The 25,542-nt window shown below is 37.3% G+C and overlaps 2 protein-coding genes and 1 pseudogene across 2 annotated transcripts; all 3 read left to right on the forward strand.

The window, feature by feature from the left end:
• OR8S36P (olfactory receptor family 8 subfamily S member 36, pseudogene) lies at positions 4,933-5,878 on the forward strand (annotated as a pseudogene).
• OR8S24 (olfactory receptor family 8 subfamily S member 24) lies at positions 12,153-13,088 on the forward strand. The gene is given in 1 exon segment (NM_001391030.1): positions 12,153-13,088. A coding segment is annotated over 1 exon segment (936 nt).
• Positions 13,089-24,330: 11,242 nt separating this feature from the next.
• On the forward strand, positions 24,331-25,287 carry OR8S33 (olfactory receptor family 8 subfamily S member 33). Its single transcript, NM_001391034.1, is given in 1 exon segment — positions 24,331-25,287. A coding segment is annotated over 1 exon segment (957 nt).
• Positions 25,288-25,542: the final 255 nt, after the last annotated feature.

Consider the following 25,542-nt stretch of genomic DNA (forward strand, 5'->3'; position numbering starts at 1 on the left):
TTCTCAGATGCTTGGAGAATCTGGTTATTTGTAAGATGGCCTCTCCAGTGTAAATAACTGGTAATAACCCCAGCACATACCTGAGTGTTATTTATAGGATGGGTGAACTTATGATTGTGTTTGAGCACTGATATACTGGGAACATCACTCTCCCTATCATATCTGAAGGGTATTCCTGAAAGGTGGATGACAACAGAGGCAGGACAGGTTCTTGAGGGGGAATCTCTTAAAGGGACCAGTTCATGCTCATGTTTTTAATTTAACTATAATGTTCCATACATTTTTCTTTTTTATTATTGAAACATTAGTAATTTATTTATTTTTTATTATTGTTAAATATTTCATTATAAAAGAGTATAAAATATGTGCGTCAAGTTCAAATAATTTTTAAATAGGCAAATGATAGATTATGGGGTAGGGTATAGCATTATCTCATTGCAATTTAAATTGCACTTCCTGAATAATGTTCAGCATATATTAATTTGTTTATTGATTATTTTGAAATCCTCCTTTGTGAAGGGACAGTTTAACTCTTTTGCCTAATTTAAAATTGTCTATTTGACATTTTATTATTTATTTGAAGGAGATTTTTTTTTCTGAAGAAGATTAACTCTGAGCTAACATCTGTTGCCAATCTTCCTCTTTTTCTGCTTGAGGAAGATTAGCCCTGAGCTAAGATCTGTGCCAGTCTTCCTCCATTTTGTTTGGGAGGGTGCCACAACTGCATGCCTGACAGAGTGGTGTTGGTCCATGCCTGGGATCCGAACCTGCAAACCTGGGCCACCAAAGTGGAGCACACCAAACTTAACCACTAATCCATGGGGCCATCCCCAGGAGATCTTTTTATATTCTACATATATCTCTTTTTCATACATATGTAATGTATTTATCTTCTCTCAATTGCTGGCTGTTTTCACTTTCTTAATGTTGTCATTCAATTAACAGAAATCCATAATTTTAATATTAGTGAATTTCAATTAATTAATCTTTTGTTTTAGGAAATAACAGCCAAGAACTGCATAATAAATATCATTCATCATGGTACACTATACCAAAGCTACCATAACTCTTTGAATATATATCTTTTTACTTGGACACACACATATACACATATAATCAAAGATGGATTCATATAATTTTCATATGGGGGAAGTAGTTATATCAAACTTTCACAGAACCCTTAAAAATACACATATGTGCGTGTAGAAGTCCTTAGGTACAAGAATATATTAATATTATAATCAGAAAAAAAAATACCTCACCACTCCATATAGTTAAAAAAGAGAAAATATCTGAAAAGTAGACTTGACTATTCCAAAAATTCTTTAATTGTATTACCATTACTTACTTTCATAACAGTGAGGAAAAATATATTATGCCAGAACAGTTGAGTTTGACTGAAAATCTTATAGCTGATTGTAGGAAATAAATAGAAATTTTTATTCATAAAGCAATCTATTCTTACATAAGATCATAGTAAACTTATTAAACAAAACTTCCCTAAACACACCCAAGGGCTGGGAGTGCACAAATTGTAACAGTGTCCTGTGTAGGAATCTAACTGGATCCATCAAAGCAAATGGATGTGAATAGACAGTTTAAGAAAAGACTGTAAAATAAAAAATGTTAAAATAAAAAATGCTAACTTATTTTTTTCTTTTTACTTCTTTGCTCAAAAAATCACTTTTAGACACCAAATTTGACTGGAGGTGTTTTTACCTAAGACCCACAGAGAAGATGAAGCCCTTAGATGGCAGATTGAAAACTTTTCCTTCCCTGCTTGAGGAGCCAGGCAAATAACACTTTGGCTATTCTGTCTACTTTCAACTCCCACTAGACTCAGAAGAGTTTAAAATTAATGATCATAGGTCATTGCATCACCCAGATGTTACAAGATCACAGATATGAGAGATCCTCACTTATCCTCAAAAATGTCAATGTTGCTAAGGTTCTTGACAACTAAGTCTCGCTTCAAGTTGTGATTATAGAACATACAAACTATTGCCAAGAGCAAGGAATCAAACCAATCAGTTGACTAAACAGAGCTGCTCTGCAGACTGGTTAAACCAAAACAGTACTACACATGGCTGAGACATGATGTTAGAAAACCAAAGAATTTGAGACTTTTTGAAAAAAGGAACTGCCCTATTGCTATTTAACTTTTTTAGTGTAGAATTCAGTAAAACATTTCATCATCAATAGGATTTTATAAACTCTACCATGATACAAGACTTAGAAGCCACTTTCCCCAGTTCATCCTCCACTTAGTAGATAAATCTAAATAAAAGTCCTGCAGCCAAGTTGGAGAGCAGATTTCCCTATAGGACAGGATACACAGGTAATGTGTGTTTGGGGTATGGGAAGAACTTTGCGGCTGGGTTTATGGCTAAAGAGTTATTAATTAAGGAATCAGAACTTCCCCTTGGCTGCACTTCAGACGTACGAGGAATGACCAGAACAAGGAAACTGAATGAGCCATCATAATGAGTCCGATGGCTGACCCAAAGTGAGAGTTTAGGCTAGAAGGCCGAAGCTGGAAGTCATGGGTAAACAGCCGATGTTCTAGGAAATGGAGTAATGTTGTAATCCAAACCTGAAGGATTGTGAGAAACAGAGTTGAGGGGCATGAACACCATCTAGCCATGAAAGAGAAACTTGGCATATGAAGACTGAGGAGAGTGTCTCAGGATGAAAGCCAGAAAGTTAATCTAAATATCTGTATGATAGAGGAATATAAAGGATTGAATGCTCTATTCCTGTTTAAAACTGGCCTCTGAGTATGAGCAAATTTGGTGAGTGGAGCCTTTTTCTTGTGGGGCAGCGATTAGCAACAGTGCGTGTTTCTCACAGGAATTAGGAGCCCTGAGTCAAATTCTCACTGTCCTAAAAGATGACTTCCCAAATGTGTTTCCTATTCTGCCTGGGAGCATGGTCCAGAAAGTACAATACTGGGTAGAGTCCTCTCTGCTGGCTGCTGCTATAGCCAGGATACCCATTCAAGTATTCCCTGGCATGAAACCTTTCAAGCACTCCTCTTGCTTACTTTTCTAGAAATTCTTTCTTGTCCTGGAATACACATCCATCCTACTAACGCTCTTCTGGGTGGGCTCAGAGGACTACACTGAGTCCTAACCACTTTCTCCCTTGTCATCTCCGCAGTCTTGCCCCTATAACCATTGAGGCAATTACGTACCTTCTTTTCTTTGTGAAGATGCCCATAGTAACAGCAAAGTGGTGATGGGCTCCACTCCAAAATAATTGTAAACTTCCAACTTACTTTACAACTGGGGTCATGAGCAAAGGAGGGCAGCTACCGTGAGAAATTTCAATGTGGTTTTGTTACACCTCTCTTGGTAAAGCCATATAAAATAATGACAAAACAGCAGCATTAGCAGCAACAACTTTGGTCTTTGATAGTGCATCACCCTATGTGAGAATTTCGGTAATTTTGCCTAGCCTTTTAATCTCAAGAAATGATAATAATAATAAATAATGAATTTTTCCTTGAGAGTTACACCTTAACTTTCAAAAAATGCGTACATATTATTAAAAATAAAATAAAAGGTGCAGAATGATATAAAATTAAAAAGTAAAGTAGTATCACATGTTTTCAAAACAAGCATGCTATATGTGTGTGGAGGGAGTGAGTGGAATTTTTATGTATATATATGTAATTATGTGACTGGTTTGTCAAACAAGTCTTAACTCAAAACTTTATTTTTTTCCAATTTCTGTTTTCCCCCTTGCTGTATCCAATCTTCCTTTTCTTTTTCTTTTTCAGTTTACAGTCCAGGATTATTAGCTGTATTCATCAAACTGCCCAGTCAGTTCCAAGACTTTTTCATCCTACATAATTCTAACCTGTGTCCTTTGACCAACATCTCCCCATTCTTCCACCTCCTTGCCCCTGGTAACTCCACTTCTACTCTCTGCTTCTATGATTTGACTTTTTTAGACACCACAAATAAATGAGAGCAAACAGTATTTTTCCTTCTGTGTCGGGCATATTTCACTTAGCATCAATGTCTTTCTAGGTCTCCCATTTTGCCAAATGGCAGGATCTCCTTATTTTTTAAAGCTCAATAATATTCCATTTATTGACTTATATATGTATATAATTACATATGTATATATAAATAAATATATGTATATAAATTCTCTCTCTACATAAATTTTAAGGCTAAATAGTATTCATTCTATATATATCACAGTTTCAATGGAATACTTAGGAAGAGGTGCTTTTGAAGAGCTTTATATATAATTTAATATTTAATCCTAGAACCCCTCTGTGGCACTGTTATTATGTGCATTTATACATGAACAGATTGAGGCACAGGGCTTTATTTAGCTTATACAAAGTCAAATAGCTAATTAGTGGAAGAGCTGGGATTCGAACCTAGTGTGAAGCAGGAGCCCACGTTTAGCAATGAATCCATCATACCCACTCATACTCTACATCAACTTTTCAGAACTACCCATGTTTTACCAAACATCGCTTGATTTTTCTCAGTTCTGAGCCTTTGAACACGTTGTTCATGTAAACCAAATGTGTCTGAGATAAACATTTTCCAAAAGCAATCGTATACTTTCTTAAAAGTTTTGCTCAAATTTCCTCAATGTAATGTTACTATTGAGCCCTCTCTAAATCATAATTGCAGCACCAATTGCATAATTTATATTGTGTTATTATTTCTTGGCTATGTATCCACGTTATTTGATTGAGTGGGAGCATTTTAAGAGGAGGAAATAAGCTTAATGTTCTTTATGTTCCGAGTGACTAACACAAACCTATGCAATAGTAGAGAGTAAAAACGTTTACTGAATAATAGTGATAGGAAAAGAGAATCAATGCAATGAGAAAATCATTGGGGGATAGGAGAATTTTGCTGCCATGGCTCTTCATATTATTTCTAGCAATAAACTATGTAAAAGGCCTTGAGGAACCATAGCACTATCACTGACTTCCTCCTCCTCAGGCTGTCTATTGACCCTCACATTCAGTCTATGCTCTTTGTGCTGTTCCTAGATATTTACCACGTGACCATAATGGGGAATCAGACCATGCTGCTGGTGATCAGGGCTAAGTCCCACCTCCACATACCCATGTACTTCTTCCTGAGTCACCTCTCTTTCCTGGATCTTTGTTTCTCTTCAGTCACTGTGCCCAAGACACTGAAGGACATCCTATATGAGATAAAAACCATCTCAGCAAGGGGATCCCTGGCATAAGGCTTCTCTATATTTATCACTGCAGAGACTGAGGGCTTTCTGCTCTCCGTGATGGCCTATGACTGTTATGTTCCCATCTGCCACCCTCTGCTCTATGGACAGATGATGAGGAAACAGCTGTGTGTGCAGCTTGTGTGGGAATCATGGAGCTTGGTTTTTTTTTTTTAATGCTCTTATCAACATCCTCCTAACTGCTAGCCTAGACTTTTGTGAGAAATATACCATCAACCATTAAAGCTGTGAGGTGCCCTCTCTCTTCCCTCTGTCCTGCTCTGATGTCTCCACCAATCTCATAGTCCTGTTCTACTCCACACTGCTGCTTGGGCTTGGGACCCTCCTCCCAATCATCTCATCCTATGCTCACGTTGTCTCCACCATCCTGAGCATCAGCTCAACCTCAGGCAGAAGTAAGGCCTTCTCCACCTGCTCCTCCCACCTCACTGCAGGGAGCTTCTTCTATGGCTCAGGGTTTTGCTGCTATCTCATGCCAATCTCAGGATCCTCCCTGGAATTGATCTTCTCTGTGCAGTACAGTGTGGTCACTCCCACGCTGAATCCTCTCATCTACAGCCTGAAGAACAAGGAGGTGAAGGCAGCTGTGAGAAGAACACTGGGAAGTGTTTGCCATTTTCCTAGTGGAAAGATAACACTAAAGGATAATGGGGAATCAGTATAATATGATACTAGCCACGCATGAGTGAGATGACATTAAGAAAAACTTCCTGGCTCTACACAATGTCAGATGTTACAAGATAAATAGGCAGTGCATCAAAAATGAACATGGAGATATTAGAAAGGTGTTTATTTAGTCCAAGTAGAGGGAAAACAATGGGCTAAAGAACTATCTCAATTTAGAAAATGTTTTCATGAAAGTGTTAATTCATTGTTCCCAGTACCCACCAAATAATCACTTTAATCTTCTTATTAGGTAAATGTTTGTGTCTTCGGTCATTATTAGTAATTGACTTCAGGAAAAGTCAATGGAAGCCACAAATTCACACTTAAATAGAGGTTCTGAATGGTTGAGTAAAAACAGCAATAGACTTCAGCTATGTAGCAGGAGAATCATGAGCTTCAACTGAGTGGCCCTTGAACATAGGCCAAAGGACCTGAAGATGCTGAAGAAAGTGTTTGTATATTGTGACAGATGACAGACTCAAATAAATCTTTCAAACACTGTGTTGTTTCTCACCATGATGCTTCCATGGAATCCTTAAATATGCACATTCATATATGCATAGATTTTTAGATACATATGTGAATGAAAGGTATAATTGTAGCAATAATTAAAAACAAAATACTTTAAAATCATATAGATAAGAAAGCACATATTCTTAAAAAGTGAACTTGATTGTTATAAAACATCCTTGAATTGTGTTTTCTTTGCTTATTTATTTGATAACTAATAGTAAGGAAAATATTGTGCCAGAACAGTCTAGTTTGAATGAAAACCTAATGGCTCACTGTAAATAAATAAATGGAAATTCTGATTTAGACAGCTGTCTAGTCATACTTAAATCTGTAATAACCTTTTAAACACATGTTTTCCTAAATACTCCCAAATCTGGGAGTAATCAAACTGTTACAGGGCCCTGCGTGGGTCTCTAAGTGGATCCATAAACACAATGGATTGAAATAGGCACCATAGGGAATAAACTGTGCTAGTTAACTTTTTTTTTTTTTTTTGGACTTATTTGATGAACAAATCCCCTTACAGAGCAAATTTAACTGCAGGTGATTTCACCTGAGAAGTGCCAGAGAGAAGATACAGCCCTTAACTTCAATTCAGAACTATTCCTTACTGCTTGGGAAGGAGGCAAATACCCCTTTGGCCACTCTTTCTACTTTCAACTCCCACTAGACTCAGAAGAGTTCAGAATTAATGATTACAGGTCATTGCACCGTCCCAAACTTCCAGAGGCCACACCTACAAGATTCCCATTGGTCCTGGTAAAATTCAATGTTGAAAACAGTTCTTGAAAGCTAAATCCGAAGTCAGATTGTTACTATAGAATATAAAAGCTGTTGCTCTCACCATCCCCTGGGCTGCCAAGGGCAAGAAATCAAACCATCCAGCTGCCTAAACATAGCTGCCCTGCGGACTAGTTAAACCAAACAATACTGCATGTGACTGAGACACAATATTAGAAACAAAGAAAATGAAAGTATTTGAGACCTTTGAAAAAAGGAACTGCCCTGTGGCTATATAAATTTTTTAGTGTAGAATTCAGTAAAACATTTCATCATCAGTTTATTTTATAAATTCTACCATGCTAAAATACTCACAAGCCAATTTCTCCAGGTAATCTTTCTTCTTAATAGAGGAATCTAAAGGGAATTCTTGCCATCAAACTGGAGAGCAGATTGTCTTATTGTGCAAAATATACAGGTAATGTGTCTTTGGAGTTTGGGGAGGATTTTGAGGTTGGGTTTATGGATAAGGGGTTAATAAGTAAGGAATCAGAATTACCACTTGACTCAGCTTTGGACTTACGGGGAATGGCCAGGACTAGGAAATTGACTGAGCCACCAAAATGGGTCCCGTTGGTGACCCAAGGTCAGACTTTAGGGTGTGCAGCCAAAGATGGGAGTCACGGGTAAATAGTGTTCCTTGAAATTGAGCAATGTTGTAATCCAGACCTGAAGACTTATGAAAAACAGAGTTGAGGGACAGCAATACAATCTGATCATGAAGGAGAAATTTGGCATATGAAGACTGAGGACAATGTCTCAGGATGAAAGCCAGAAAGCTAATCTAAGATCTGTATGACGAGGAATACATATAAAGGATTGAATTCTCTATTCCTGTTTGAAACAGGCTTCTAAAGATGAGCAGAGAAAAGTTAGTAAGTGGAGCCTTCCTCCTGTGGGGCAGGGACTAGTAGAGTGGGTGTTTCTAATAGAAACTAGGAACTCTGAGTCAAATTCTCACTGTCCTACAGGATGACTTCTCAAACTTTTTTCCTTTGCTGTCTGGGAGCATGTTTCAGAACATGTAGTACTGGGCAGAGTCCTGTTTTCTGCACCCTGCTACAGCCAGGATACCCATTAAGTATTCTCTGGCATGAAACCTTTCAAGCATTCCTCCTGCTTACCTTCTAGAGATTCTGGCCTTTTCTGGGTTGCACATCCATCTTAGTGATACTCATCAGGGCAAGCCCAGGGGTGTACACTGAATCCCAATCGCTTTCTTTCTCCCTTGCTATTTTGCAGTGTTGCAGCAATACCTATTGCAGCAATTTTATACCCTCCTTTCTGAATGAAGCCACTCGCAGTAATTGCAAAATAGAGACCCGTTCCACTCCAAAATAATTCTAAACTTCTAATTTGCCTTCCAGTTTGGTCATGAGCAGAGGAGGGGAGATATTGTGAGTGGTTTCAACGTGATTTTCTTACACCTCTCTTGATAAAGGCATATGAAGCAGTAACAACAACAGCAGCATGAGCGGCAGCAGATTTGGTCTTTGATAGTGCTTCACCCTATCTGAGAATTTAGGTGACATTTGTATAAACTTACAACCTCAAATATAATAAAAATAATAATAACAAGTAGTTAGGAGTAGGTGCTTCTGAAGACCGTTACATATAATTTCATATTTAATTCCAAAAGCCCACTGTGGTTATGTTACTAACTGCATTTCATATACAAGTATATTGAGGCACAGAGCTTCATATATCTCATGCAAAGTCATATAGGTAATTAAGTGTAGATGTGGTATTTGAACCTATTCTGATGCAGGAACCCACAAATTTAACTCCTATGCTATGATGCCCACTTCTTCCCTAGGCATCAGCTTTTCAGAACTACCCATGTTTTACCAAACTTGGCTTGATTCTTCCCAGTCCTGAGCATTTTAACACATCATTCATGCAAAATAGCCATCTCTCAGAAACATGTTTTCCAAGAACCATCTTATACCTTCTTTAAAATTTTGCTCTAATTTCCTCAATGTAATATCATTACTGATCCCTACTAAATCACAATCTGTGCTCCCATTGCATCAATTATGCTGTTTTATGATTTCTTGTCTCCATATCAACATTCTTCAATGGAGTGGGAACGTTTTTTGAAAATTGAATGTTTATGATACAGTTCTGTTGTCTACATTCACTGTACTGTGTATTATGTCTCCAGGAGTTATTTATCTGCTAGTTGCAAGTATGTACCTGTAAACAACATTTCTTGGAATTTTATTTGTTTGCCTTCTTGATAAATGTTAAGGATTACTTTTTTTTCCTAAAACTGCTTTTATTAATAATCTTATAATTCATTTTAATAAGTAAATGGAAATGTGTTTTACATCAAGACCATGAAAACTTAAGCAAATGAGTCCCCACATGACATCTCAATCTGTGAGCACTCAAACTTTAACAGAACCATTGTTTAGGCTGGATCTACACAGATGCATCACACAAAGGGAGTCAAGTCCTTTAGAAAAGTGATCAAGTTCTTTGATTTTTTTTTTCTTTGCCCATTTGATAATCACCTTAGGGAGTCACTAACTCACATCCAGGTAAATTCCCATTGCTTCATGAGGGCCGGTCAAATACTCTTGGCCCAATCTATCTCCGATCGACTCCCTCTAGACTAACAAAGGTTCGCGTGTAATGCTTCATAGTCATTACATCAAACCAGTAGTTCCAAAGGCCATATTTAAGCAAGCACCATGAATTTAAACTTGCTGACATTTTTTAGTACATTTGCTAAAGTTCTTGACTACAAGATTGACTTCAAATTTTGACTGCTGGGAACAGCAGAGTTGTCGTTCCCATGAAGTTCTAAGCTAGGGAGTTAATGCTCAGGCTGTTTAAACACAGCTATTCTGAGGATTCATTAGACCAGATAATCCTATGAGTGGCTGAGATATGTTATCAACAATCATGTAGAAACCCAAGTGAAGAGCTGCCTGGGTGAAGACATCTGAGATCATTTGACAGAGGCAACTGTCCTGTGGCTACTTCATATTATTATTATTGCAGAATCAAGTACATTTAATTAACATCAGGATTACATGAGCTTAACCATGTTTCAGGACGCAGAAAACTACCTTTTTCAGTTCATTCATCTTCTTAAAAGCTGGATTTAACTCACAGTCCTGCAGGCTTCTTGGGAATCAGATTGTCTTGTTGGACAGAATTTACAGGTAATCAGGATTTGGGTTATGGGAAGGGCTTTGAGGCTGAGATGGCAGATGATGCATTGATAAGTAAGGGCTCAGGAGTCACCCCTGCTGGGTAGTTAAGTCTGGGCTGGACCTTCCATTATCAGGTACCAAGTAGCTGAAGATTAGCCAAAACCAGGAATCAAGCTGGGGCACCACAATGAATCCCGGAATATACCTAAAGGACAGGATCTAGGCTGTCAGGCCAGAGTTGGAACTATGGGTAACATTATTTAACTAGACTCCCTGATGTTATAAACTAGCTATAGATTCTTAGAAAAAAAGTAGAATCTAAGGACAAGAACATAATCTGGGCATGAGAAAGAAACTTGGGATTTGGACACTTAAGGATCAAGATCAGAGATGTACACAACTGAGGTATATACAGGACTGAATGTTTCAAGCAGCCTCTCTAGACTGGAGAAAGAAAGATGAGATCTATTTCCTTTGGGGCAGGGGTCAGCAGCAGCTGAGGATTTCAACTTAAGATAGGGGCCCTGTCAAGCAAGAGCTGTCACAGGACTGAAAGGATAAGTCCCTGATCTTCTTCTCTTACACTATCCCTGTTCTACCCTGTCTGGGGCAATTGTCCAGAGTGGATTGTTCTGGAGAGAGTCTTCTATCCTGGCTGCACCTCTGGGCACCTGAAAAATTTCCACTCACATACTTTGCTTTCTTCTTTGCCCAACCAAGATATGCATCCACCCCAGAAAATAATGTAAGGGTAAGTGCCAAAGGTACACCTAAAGTCCCTAAATCTTCCTGTCTCATTTATGGCTTCTCTTCCTTTCCAGAACAGTGATATGCCTTCCCCTCCTGAGTGAAATTGCCCTCAACAATTGTTAAATGGTTTAACTTTGGAAGGGAACAACTCCAAAGTGATTTCAAAATGCCAAACTACAGCTTCCTTAGTGATGTCTGTGTGATTTTCTTACACTTCCTTTAGGAAAAAAATGCAGTAATTGTCACAGCAAAAGCTTTAACTCCTGATAGTACATTGCCCTGCAAGAAGATTTATTTTTTATCTGACTTCTGCCCACATTGTAACCCAAAGGAATAATAGCGATGAAAATAATCACAATAATAATGTGAGCTTTTTCTATAGGCATTTTTCTAAATACTTTATATATTTTATTCTTGCAAAAATCTTATGAGACTGGTACTATTATCACCTCATTTTACAGACAAGAAAACTGAGGTATAGAACAGTTAAGCCACTTGAACAAGGTCTCCTAGGTAATTAGTGGTGCAGCTGGGATTTGACCCTAGCCTCATGCCCACCTGTGACTGACTGCACTGTGCTGCCAATTCACACTCTAGGGTCTAGCTAAAAAATAACTATCCCATTTCCTACTTCTTTATCTTTGAGTGTGCTGTTCTCTCAATCTGCATGTCTCTCTAGAGAAAGCTTACATTCTCTTAAAATCTTTGCTTAAGTACCTCAATATTAATTCATTCTTGACTTCCAATAATCACCTTTAGAACTCCCATTTCACCCATCACAATGGTGTCTAATTGCCTATCTTCATATATGTATCTCATTGAAGTGTGACCTTTAAAATGAGAGAGACCATGCCTTGTTTTCCATTATACTTCAAGTGACTGACATAAAAGTTGGCCTAGTGTAGAAGATAAAAATTTAATTGCTGATTAATAGTGATAACAAAAGAGAATCAATGCAATGTGAAAACTGATTGGAGAACAGAAGAAACTTCACTGCCATTATTTTTTTGTTTAATTTTTAGGGAGTAGCCTTTGTAAATGGCCTTGGGGAACCACAGCACCATCACTCAATTCCTCCTCCTCGGGCTGTCTGCCGACCCCCACATCCAGTCTGTGCTCTTTGTGTTGTTCCTGGATATTTACCTCCTGACCATAATGGGGAACCTGACGATGATGCTGGTGATCAGGGCTGATTCCCACCTCCACACACCCATGTACTTCTTCTTGAGTCACCTCTCTTTCCTGGATCTTTGTTTTTCTTCAGTCACCGTGCCCAAGATGCTGAAGGACCTCCTATCTGAGATAAAAACCATCTCAGTGAGCGGCTGTCTGGCACAAGGCTTCTTTGTGCTTATCAGTGCAGGGACTGAAGTCGGCCTACTCTCAGTGATGGCCTATGACCGCTATGCTGCCATCTGCCACCCTCTGCTCTATGGACAGATGATGAGGAAACAGCTGTGTGTGCAGCTTGTGTGCAGCTCATGGAGCTTGGGTGTTTTGAATGCTTTTATCAACATCTTCCTAGCTGCCAACCTGGACTTCTGTGAGAAACATACCATCAACCATTACAGTTGTGAGGTACCCTCTCTCTTCCCTCTGTCCTGCTCTGATGTCTCCAACAATCTCATTGCCCTATTTTGCTCCAGCCTGCTGCATGGGCTTGGGACCTTCCTTCCAATCGTCTCTTCCTACGCCTGCATTGTCTCTACCATCCTGAGCATCAGCTCCACCTCAGGTAGAAGCAAGGCCTTCTCCACCTGCTCCTCCCACCTCACTGCAGTGAGCTTCTTCTATGGATCTGCTTTTCTCCGCTATCTCATGCCCACCTCAGGATCCTCCCTGGAATTGATCTTCTCTGTGCAGTACAGTGTGGTCACTCCCATGGTGAATCCTCTCATCTACAGTCTGAAGAACAAACAGGTGAAGGCAGCTGTGAGAAGAACATTGGGAAAGTATTTGCAATGTTCCGGGTGAAAAAATAAAATTAGAAGGTAACAGAGAATCAAGGTAATATGATATGAAGCCAGACATTATGAGAGTTGACATTAAGAAAAACTTCCAAGGGCTACGCGATGTCAGATGCTGGGAGGTAAATTAACAGTGCATAAAAAATGAACACATAGATATGAGAGAGGTGTTAATTTAGTCCAAATCAAGGGAAAACAACGGGTTAAATAGCTATTTCAGCCCAGAAAATGTGGTCATAAAAGTGTTGACTCGTTCATTTCAGTACTCCTCAAGTAATCACTTAGTCTTCTTAATAGGTGAAATATTTACCTCTTGAATCATTATTTTTAATTGATTTAGATAATCACTGAAGGTTATAACCTCACTATTAAGAGAATATACAGGTAATTGAGTATAAAGAATCATAGACTGGGGATCATGCAGGAGAAGAAGAAAGAACATCAACTAAAATGGCCCTTGGATATAGGGAAAAGGAGCTAAGGGTTCTGAAGACAGTGAGTTTCCATATCAGGACAGCAGATCAGACTCTGCTGTTTCTTGCCAGCATTGGACCGTTGAGAATTCCACATCTCAAGCTGCAGAGGAGTTCTGCTCTTTCCTTTTTCCAGACTCTACCTGGGGCACACATTCCTGAAGAGGAAAAGACTCTTGGAAAGATGGAAGAAGGAAAACCAGATTTACCAGTACAGTGCAGAACTGCTGGCTGCCCGAAGCTATGGTTTGGTTCAAGATGGTCACTGGACCAATGCCTGCCTGGTTCTGCAGCTGAAGGGCAGTCTTTCTCCTCAGAACTCCACAATAAATCTCAGAGATGAGACCTAGGATGAAAGGGATCTACAAGAGCTTTTTAAAAGATGGGAAAACACTGTGGCTTCTGGGCAGAATTTAAAAACTGAACGACATAGATGATCTCTACCTTCCCTTTGTGCACTCAGCTCCTTTTCATCCTGTTCTGTTCTCTACTCTCTGCAAAACTTTCCCAACATCTCACTAGCTGTCACTTTATCAATAACAATTTACTCAAAAGGAAACGTTAAATTCCTTCTTTTCTAATGACAAATTTCTATCATGATACATTCTTTCAGTCATAATACAAATTTTGCATAGACACATTTCATTCCATCTAATATCTTGTTATGTAGTTCTCCTTTGCATACTTGGATAATTTCAAGAATTCTTAGCCATTTGCTCCAAAGGCATTTTCTTCTACAGATTAGATTCTAAAAAGTGCTTATCAGCAAGCAGACATTGTTACTCGATATATTAAATGTGTTTTTAGGAACTTGGTTGTCTTTAGGCTGCTTTTATTCACATTTGTTTATACTTTTTGGTCTAAAATCTTGCCAATCATAGCAGCTACCATATATTCATTTCCGTATAGTGAGATTCTACTCTGTTGCCAGTGAGCTTCGAATGTATACATCAAATTATTTGAAGTTGCATTTCATTTATTTTTCACTGTTTTAAAACATAATAATTTGATCTGAAATACCAATGTGCTTCTTCATTTTACAATGAAAAAGTTTTTATTCAAAGTATACAAATAGAGGAAAGAGTTTTCATTCTACTGTACTTTCAGTCATCTCTCTGGCTCAATGAGAGGAAGGAATATATGAAGAATTTTGTGATAAAATAAAATTGCACTTTCCCACAGGATGAAGACATTGTAGACTCCTTCATTCCTCTCTCCTCTCCCAAGATTTCTTACATAGATTGGGAAATGAGTGTAGTGTGGTGGTTGATGATGGCAGATTTGTACTGACACATCTTGGTAAGTTCAGAGAAAAAGTATCTGGCCCCAGTGATTGCCAACTTTGTTTAAAATATACACCACTCTCTCTGTGATCTCTGTTATCAATTTCAGCACAGCAGAAAAAGTCCAAATCAATGTTTTTTATAGTATTCTGCATTTTTATGCCTAGTAACAATCATACAATATGCACCATAGGATATCCAGATTTACCTATTGAATATTATAACATAAGAATTTTTCCATGTTAATGCAAGTGTATTGCAAACATTTGTTTTAGTTATTTTAAAGTTCTGTTAAGCATCTTACCCAAAGTTTGCCGAGCTTTGTTTAAAGTTTACTGCTATTAGGCATGTTTAATTGTTGAACTTTCAGATTTAACTGCCTCACATTGTTTAGAACAGAATTTGAGTTAGACTTTCACCATTATAGATAACATTGTATGAAACTACTTCATACAGAACATTGTTTTGACATTTAGAATCATTCCTGAACTGTTATTACTGGGTTTATGCGTAAGAATATTGATGAATCTCTTGTCAAACACTGATAGATTGCTTTCCAAAAACATTGAGAGGGTCACTCTGATGCCAGAAATGATGCAAATGTCTGTTTCTCCCCTGAATGTATACCATTGCCTTCTAAGAAAATACTGTACTAGTTTGAAAAGCAAGAAATGATACGAATTTTTATGTTTATATTTATTTGGTTATCATGCCAATGAAACATTGTCTATGTATATTTACTAATTACATTCATTCTTCTGGAAATATTTTCTTCATTTAATTTACTCACCCCATTATATGGTAGTTAATGATTTTCTTATCAATTTGAATGACATGATAAATACACTAAACCTGATCTGTCTTGGGGTTTGCCAATTTTCATTTTATTGGAGTGACTGTGCTTTATGATTTTTTTCTGTTAAACAGAATTACTAAATTTTTAAAAATATATATTTAGAGGGAGAAAGTGTTACTTTCCTTTTCTAAAATTAAGATATAATTGGCATATAACAATGTATTAGTTTTAGATGTACAACACAATGGTTTGATATATGTATATATTGCAAAATGATAACCACAGTAGGTTCAGTTAACATCCATCACCTCCAGTAGTTATAATTTTTTTTCTTGTGATGAGAACTTTTAAGGTCTAATCTCTTAGCAACTTTCAAATACACAATACAGTATTGTTAACTATAGTCACCATGTCATACATTACATACCCAGGGCCTATTTATTTTCTAATTGGAAGTTTGTACCTTTGACCATCTAAACCCATTTTCCCTACTCCCCAAACCTGCCTCTGGCAGCTACCAATCTGTTTTTGTATCTAGGATCTCAGTTTGTTTCTTAGATTCCACATATAGGTGAGAATGTACAGTATTTGCGTTCTCTGTCTTATTTCTGACTTATGTCACTTAATGTCTGACTTATTTCACTTAGCACATTGCCTTCAAGTTCCATCCATGTTGTCACAAATGGCAGGATTTCCATCCTTTTTTTGGCTGAATAATATTCCATTGTGTATATACACAACATTTTCTTTATATATATATAAATTTCTTTATATAGATATATAGATGGATATATAGACAGATTTTCTTTATTCTTTCATCCATTGATGGACACTTAGGTTGTTTCCATGTCTTGGCTATCATGAATAATGCTGCAATGAACATGAGGTGCATATATCTTTACAGATAGTGATTTTTTTTTCCTTCAGATAAACACCCAGAAGTGGAATTGCTGGATCATATGGTAGCTCTCTTCTAATTTTTTGAGGAACCTCCATACAGTTTTCCACAGTGGTGCACCAGTTTACATTCACATCAACAGTGCACAATAATTCCCATTTCTCCACATCTTGCCAACTCTTGGTATTTCTTGTCTTTTTGATAATAGCATTTCTAATAGGTGTGGGGTGACATCTCATTGTGGTTTTGAGTTACATTTCCCTGATGATTAGTGATGTTGAGTACCTTTTCAAGTACTTAGTCCTTTTTATGTCTTCTTTGGAAAATGTCAATTCAGATCCTCTTCCCATTTTATAGTTGAATAGTTTGGTTTTTTTCCATTGAGGTTTATGAGTTCTTTTTGTTTTCTTGCATATTAACCAGTTATGAGATATGTGATTTGAAAATATTTTTTCACATGCCATAGGTTGCTTTTTCATTTTGTTGATCATTTCCTTTGCCATACAGAAGCTTTTTAGTTTGATATAGTTCCAGTTGTTTATTTTGTTTTTGTTGCCTTTTCTTTTCATGTCAAATTAAAAAATCATGCCAAGACTAATGTCAAAGAGGTTAACCCTCATTTCCTTCTAGAAATTTTATGGTTTCAGACTTTCATTCAAGTCTTTAATCCATTTTGAGTTGATTTTTGTGTCTGGTGTAAAATAGTGGTCCTGTTTTATTCTTTTGCATGTGTCTAGTTTTCCCAACACCATTTATTGATGAAACTATCCTTTCCCCATTGTTTATGCTAGCTTTTTTTTGGTAAATTAATTGACTATAGATGCAAGGGTTTATTTCTGCGGTCTCTCTGCTATTCCATTGATTTATGTGTCAGTTTTCATATTGTTTTGATTACAATAGCTTTGTGATATAGTTTGAAATCAGGAAGTGTGATGTCTCCAACTTTGTTTTTCTTTCTCATGATGGCTTTGGCCATTCAGGGTCTTTTGTACTTCCAAGAAAGTTTTAGGATTATTTGTTTTATTTCTGTGAAAAATGCCATTGGAATTTTGATAGGGAGTTGCATTGAATGAGTAGATGGCGTTAGGTAGTATGGACATTTTAACACTATTAATTCTTCCAACCAATGAGCACAGAATAAATTTCCATTTATTCGTGTCTTCTATTTCCTTCCTCAATGTTTTATAGTTTTTGGTGTACAGGTCTTTCACTTCCTTGGTTAAATTTATTCGTATGTATTTTATTCTTTTTGATGCAATGGTAAATAAGATTGTTTTCTTAATTTCTCTTTCTGACAATTTTTATTAGTGTTTGGAAAAGTGATTGATTTTTGTATATTGATTTTGTATGCTGCCACTTTACTGAATTCGTTTATTAGTTTTAACAGTTTTTATGCAACATCTTTAGGGTTGTCTATATATAAGATCATGTCCTCTGCAAGTAGTGACAATTTTACTTCTTCCTTTCCAACGTGAATGCCTTTTATTTCTTTTTCTTGATTAATTGTTCTGGTTAGGACTTCCAAAATACTATGTTGAATAAAAGTGGTGAGTGTGGGCATCCTCATCTTGTTCCAGATCTTAGAGGAAAAATTTTCCAATTTTCCCCATTGAGTATGATGTTAGCTATGGCTTGTCTTATATAGCCTTTATTATGTTAAGGTGCACTCCCTCCACTCTCACTTTGTTAAGAATTTTTATCATGAATTTGTTGAATTTTGTCAAATGCCTTTTCTGCATCCACTGAGATGATCATATGGTTTTTATCCCTCATTTTGTTAATATGGTGTATCACATTGATTGATTTGTGGATGTTAAACCAACCTTGCATCCCTGGAATAAATATCACTTGGTTATGATGTATGATACTTTCAGTGTGCTGTTGACTTCTGTTTGCAAACATTATGTTGAGGATTTTTGCATATGTGTTTGTCACGGATTTTGGTCTGTAATTATCTTTTATTGTAGTGCCCTTATGGGCTTTGGTATCAGGATGATGATGCCCTCATAAAATATATTTGGAAGTGTTCCCTCCTCTTATATTTTTCAGAAGATTTTGAGAAAGATTAGCATTAATTCTTAAATGTTTGGCAGAATTTGCCAGTAAAGTCATCTATCTTCAGGCTTTCTTTGTTGGGAGATTTTCAATTATTCATTCAATCTCCTTACTAGTAATAGGTCTGTGCAGATTTTCTATTTCTTCGTGATTCAGTCTTGGCAGGTTATATTTTTGTAGGAACTTATTCATTTCTTCTAGGTTGTCCATTTTGTTGTTGTGTAATTGTTATAGTAGTCTCTTGTGGTTCTTCATATTTTGGAGGTATCAGTTGTAACGTCTCCTCTTTCATATCTGATTTTATTTATTTTACTCCCCTTTCTTCTTGGTGAGTCTGGCTAAAGAAGAATCTAGTTTATATTTACAAAAATATAGCTCTTGGTTTCCTTGATCTCTTCTATCATCTTTTTAGTCTCCATTTCACTTATTTCTTCTCTGATCTTTATTTCCTTCCTTCTACTCTTTAGGAATCTTTTGTTCCTCTTTTTCTAGTTTCTTGAGATGTAAAGTTAGATTGTTTATTTGAGATCTTTCTTGTTTCTTAATGTAGGCATTTATTGCTATGAAATTCCCTCTAAGAATGTTGTTTTTTATGTTTAACATAATTGTTAAATTTTTATGTGTACAAATTATGTGTTTTATCTTTGAGCTTACCCAGTTATCCTAAGATTAAAACATAATGTTTTTGTGGATAGGTGAATAATCATGTCAGCCATTGTTGGGACTCTTAGGTTGTTCCAGGTCTGGATGAAATACATTATTTCACTATCTCCTTATTGCAGACAATATATAAGGTAAGTATAGACATCCTTTGCAAGTGGATGGCAAAAATGAGGTTAAGTTGGGTTAAATAAACTTGCCCATGGACACAAAATCAATAATGGAAGTGGAATTTAAATCCAAGTCTATCTGAATATAGAACCCATGCCCTTAACTCGTGTCTTAAGAGAAATCTCAAATAAATTTCAAAGGATTCCATTTATTGATATAAATATCTGCTTATTACAAACACACACAGACACACATACACACACACACACTAAGAGGGCACATCTGTTGTCTGCATCTGTGGTTGGCCTGTCCTCCAGTGAGAGAAACACAAGAAGACTCTGCCACTCGAGAAACTTCAATTTTCTCTCTTCTTTCTCTGCTAAGGAAAGTTTCCTCGTCTCAATTCCCTTTGTATGACCCTGATCTCCTCTGTACCGGGGTCCGAGTGCTTTGTCTTGTGGAGTGAAGGTTATTTACCCTAGACTAAAAATTCAGTTCTGGTCTCATTTATGGTGGTCCTGAGTGGACTTTGGCTGTCGCCTTTCAGCTCTCAGGTAATCAATGAGTGTTGAAGACTGTTATGCTTTTCTGGTGGTAAGCCCATTGTTTTAAGTCTCCTACAGTATTTCTTATCTACCTATAAAATTACAAATTTGCTTTCATGTTGCTTGTGATTACATGATTCCAAATTTCACAGTTATCTGATTAATTGTCATTAAGTGAAAAAAGGTACAAGGTAAGTAAGAATTCCAGGATGTAATGCTAAGTTAACGTTTCTGAAGCTTCTTTAACAAACTCACCTCATTCCAATTGGTCATGATCATGGCTTTTCTTACTCTCCTTGTCATTCACGCCCCCAAAGTGAAGTCCATTCTCCATTGCTCTCAAAAATCAAACAAAACAAACAGAAAACTCAGTGAGCATTGTAACTCTCAGTGAAAAACAGAATGAATCCTCCATGAATAATGGAATATTTCTGTCTTGCATTCTTGGACATAGGTTGGGACACAAGCCACAACTCCAGGGGCCATGCTTCCTTAGAATGAAAGAGAGCCTGGGATCCAGCTGACTTATTGATATCAATCCACATGAGTGTTGGGTAGAATCAGTGTTCTGATGTCACGTGAAGGACAGTGATTGAGAGAAAGATTATAAAGACTCAGGCAAATAGCCTACAAGAGAAAGAGGAAAGATAATACAATAGCATAATATAAAAGAGGAAGATAATATAATACCATAATATAAAAGAGGGAGATAATATAATAGCATAAAGGCAGCCCTATAGTTGCCAAGTCTCAACAGCACTTTGTAAGATGCTGGGGCTACTCCTTTTGGCTTTAATGCTCCCCACTGTTGACCATACTTCCTGACCAGGTTAAGGATTCCATTGATTCTCAGATACTTGGACAATCCTGTTACTTATCAGCTGGTCTATCAAATGCAAATAACTGACAGTAAATCCAGCACATACCTGAGTGCTATTTATAGGAAGGGTGAATGTATGATTGTGTTTGAGCACTGATATACTGGGAACATCACTCTACCTATCATATGTGCAGTATATTCCTGCAAGGTGGATGACAACAGAAGCAGGACAGGTTCTTGAGGGGGAATCTTTTAAAGGGACCAGTTCATGTTGATGTTTTAACTTTAACTATAATGTTCTATATATTTTTATTTTTTATTGTTGAAATATTATAATTTAAGTATTTTTGTTTTTATTATTGTTAAATATTTTCATTATAAAAGAGTATAAAATATGTGTGTGCAGTTTAAATAATTATAATTTTTAAATGGGGAAATGATAGATTATGGGTTTTGTATAGCATTATCTCATTGTGATATAAATTGCACCCCCTTAATAATGTTCACCATATATTAATTTTCTTATTGAGTATTTTGAAATCCTCTTTTGAGAAAGGACAGTTTAACTTTTTTGCCTAATTTTAAATTGGCTATTTGACATTTTATTATTTATATGAAGTAGATTTTTTTTTTTTTTTTTTTTTTTTTTGCTAAGGAAGATCAGCCCTGAGCTAACATCTGTTGCCAGTCTTCCTGTTTTTTTGCTTGAGGAAGATTAGCCCTGAGCTCACATCTGTGTGAATCTTCCTCCACTTTATATGTGGCTTGCCACCACAAAATGGCTGACAGGGTAGTGTAGGTCCACGTCTGGGATCCAAACCTGCAAACCTGGGCCGCCGAAGTGGAGCATACCAAACTTAACCACTACTCCATGGGGCCAGCCCCAGGAGATCTTTTTATATTCTACATATATCTCCTTATCATATGCATATACTGTATTTATCTTCTCTCAATCGGTGGTTTATTTTCACTTTCTTAATGTTGTCATTCAATTAAGAGAAATTCATAATTTTAATTTTAGTGAAGCTCAATTAACCTTTTTTTTCAGGAAATAACTGCCAAGAAATGCATAATAAATATCATTCATCATGGTACACTATACCAAAGCTACCATAACTCTTTCAATATATATCTTTTCACTTGGACACACACATGTACACATATAATCAAAGGTGGATTCATATAATTTGCATATGGGGCAAATAGTTATATCAAACTTGCTTGGAACCCTTAAATATACACACACATGCATGTATAAACCCTTAGGTACAAGAATATATTAATATTATAACCAGAAAAATAAATAAAAATAAAATACTTCAGCATTCCATATAGTTAAAAAAGAAAGAAAATATCTAGAAAAGTGGACTTGACTATTCCAAATATCCTTTAATTGTATTACCATTTCTTACTTTTTTAATTGGCAAGTGACAGTGGAGGAAAAAATGTTACCCAGAACAGTTGAGTTTGACTGAAAACCTTATAGCTCATTTTAATAAATAAATAGAAATTTTTAGTCATAAAAGTCTGTTCCTATATAAGACTATAATAAACTTATTAAACAAACACTTCCCTAAACATATCCAAAGGCTGAGAGAGCACACATTATAACAGGGCCCTGCGTAGGAATCTAACTGGATCCATCAAAGCAAATAGATTTGAATAGATGGTTCAGGAAAAGACTGTGCTAGTTAACCTACTTTTTCTTTGTACTTCTTTGATCAAAAAATCACCTTTATACACCCAATTTAACTGGAGGTGTTTTCACCTAAGTCCCACAGAGAAGACGCAGCCCTTACAGCACAAACTGAAAACTATTCCTGCCTGCTTGGGGAGCCAGGCAAATACCCCTTTGGCTACTCTGTCTACTTTCAACTCTCACTAGACTCAGTTTAATTAATGACTATAGGTCATTGCATCATCCCGATGTTGCGAAGATCACACACGTGAGAGAATGCGTGTGACTCTCTACGTCCGATTTCAAGTTGTGACTATAGAACATAAAAGCTATTGTCAAGTAAGGAATCAAACCAATCAGTTGCCTAAACAGAGCTGCTCTTCAGACTGGGTAAACCAACCAATGCTACGTGTGGCTGAGACATGATATCGGAAGCAGAAAACCAGAGTATGTTAGACCTTTTGAAAAAAAGAACTGCCCTGTGGCTATTTAACTTTATTAGTGTAGAATTCAGTAAAACATTTCAGCATTAATAGATTTTATAAGCTCTACCATGATGCAAGACTTAGAAGCCTCCACCTAGTTCATCCTCCACTTAGTAGATGAATCTAAATAAAAGTCCCGCAGCAAAGCTGGAGAGCAGAGATCTGTCTTTATCGGACAAGATACACAGGTAACGTGTGTTGGGGTATGGGAAGAATTTTGAGGCTGAATTTACGGCTAAAGAGTTATTAATTAAGGAATCAGAACTTTCTGTGAGAAATTTACCTGTGAGAACTTCCTGTGAGAATTTAGGTGACTTTTGCTTAGACTTCCAATCTCAAGAAATAATAATATTAACAATAACGAATTTTTTCATGAAAGTTGCACTTTAACTTTCAAAATAATGCACGCATATGATTAAAAATAACATAAAAGATAATGATGTAAAATAACACCACGTGTTTTCAAAACAAGCATGGTGTATGAGTGTAGAGAGAGCGTGTGAGATATATACATATATTTAGTCATGTGACTGGTTTGTCAAACAAGTCTTAACTCAAAACTTTATTGTTTTATTTTTTTCCAATTTCTTCTTTCCCCCTTGCTGTACCCAATAATCCTTTTCCATCCCTTAATGATTCTTGGGATTATTTCACAATTTCCCAATCACTGTCAATTATTGAAAGTCTGTGCAGTCAAATATTTTAATACCAAACTCAATGTACACTGCACCTGTTCCCCTCTCCCCAGCATAGGCTTGACCTGTGCCTCTGGGGAACTTCAGTGGGCAGGAGGGTTCTCCACTCTTCTACTCCTCATCCCACTTCAGCACCTGAAATTCCATTACTGGGCAAGGAAAAGAGTAGGATAAGAGTGTTTTGCACTGAGTTTGACTTTAATCCTCTGTCTGTGAAGTATACCTGTTCAAGCCCGGGTACCTTCTGGTGGTCCATTTCATACACCAGATACTCACTGTTTTAAGTCTCCTACAGTATTTATTATTCACCTATAAAATTACAAATTGTTTTCACATTGCTTCCGATTACATGATTCCAAATTTCACAATTACGTGATTTATTGCCATTAAGTGCAAGGGGGCACTAGTTAAGTAAGAATTCCAGGTTGTATTTAGAACACCCTATCTTGGGCTGCAAGTCTCTCCTCTGTTGTCACTCTACCCCTACCCCAATCTCTGTGCCCTACCATCTGCCTCTATTACCCTTTTGGCTCAATTCTTCACTTAGACTGGCAGACAGGGACATGAACCCAGAATGTGAAGCCAGTTACTTCTTCATCTTTTTCTTTCTCAGTATACAGTTCAGTATTATTATCCATAATAATAATAGTGATAGAAAAAGAGAACCGGTTCAATGAGAAAATCAATAGAGGATAGTAGAACTTTGCTGCCATGACTTTTTATATTACTTCTAGGGAATAACCTACGTAAATGGCCTTGGGGAACCACAGCACCATCACTCAATTCCTCCTCCTCGGGCTGTCTGCCGACCCCCACATCCAGTCTGTGCTCTTTGTGCTGTTCCTGGATATTTACCTCCTGACCATAATGGGGAACCTGACGATATTGCTGGTGATCAGGGCTGATTCCCACCTCCACGTACCCATGTACTTCTTCCTGAGTCACCTCTCTTTCCTGGATCTTTGTTTATCTTCAGTCACTGTGCCCAAAATGTTGAAGGACCTCCTATCTGAGATAAAAGCCATCTCAGTAAGGGGCTGCCTGGCACAAGGCTTCTCTATATTTATCACTGCAGGGACTGAGGGCTTTCTGCTCTCAGTGATGGCCTATGACCGCTATGCTGCCATTTGCCACCCTCTGCTCTATGAACAGATGGTGAGAAAACAGCTATGTTTACAGCTTGTGTGGGGTTCATGGAGCTTGGGATTTTTGAATGCCCTTATCAATATCCTCCCAGCTTCTAACCTGGACTTCTGTGAGAACCATACCATCAGCCACTACAGCTGTGAGATACCCTCCCTTTTCCCTCTGTCTTGCTCTGATGTCTCCACTAACCTCCTAGTCCTGCTCTGCTCCACCCTGCTGCATGGGCTTGGGACCCTCCTCCCAATCATTTCATCCTATGCCCGCATTGTCTCCACCATCCTGAGTATCAGCTCCACCTCAGGTAGAAGCAAGGCCTTCTCCACCTGCTCCTCCCACCTCACTGCAGTGAGTTTCTTCTATGGCTCAGGGTTTCTCCGCTATCTCATGCCGACCTCAGCATCCTCCCTGGAATTGATCTTCTCTGTGCAGTACAGTGTGGTCACTCCCATGGTGAATCCTCTCATCTACAGTCTGAAGAACAAGCAGGTGAAGGCAGCTATGAGAAGGACCCTGGGAAAATATTTGCCATGTTCCTCATGGAAAAGTAAAGCTAAAGGGTAATGGAGAATCAGGATAATATGATACTAGCCACATATGAGTGAGATGACCTTAAGAAAAACTTCTAGGCTCCACATAATGTCAGATGTTACAAGATATATAGGCAGTGCATAAAAAATGAGCACAGAAGTATTTTAAAGGTGTTAACTTAGTCCAAATAGAGGAAAAACATGGGTTAAATAACTATCTCAATTTAGAAAATGTTTTCATGAAAGTGTTAATTCATTGTTCCCAGTACTCACCAAATAATCTCTTTGG

This window comes from Equus caballus, chromosome 6 (genome assembly GCF_041296265.1).
Source record: "Equus caballus isolate H_3958 breed thoroughbred chromosome 6, TB-T2T, whole genome shotgun sequence".
NCBI classification, from domain to species: Eukaryota; Metazoa; Chordata; class Mammalia; order Perissodactyla; family Equidae; genus Equus; species Equus caballus.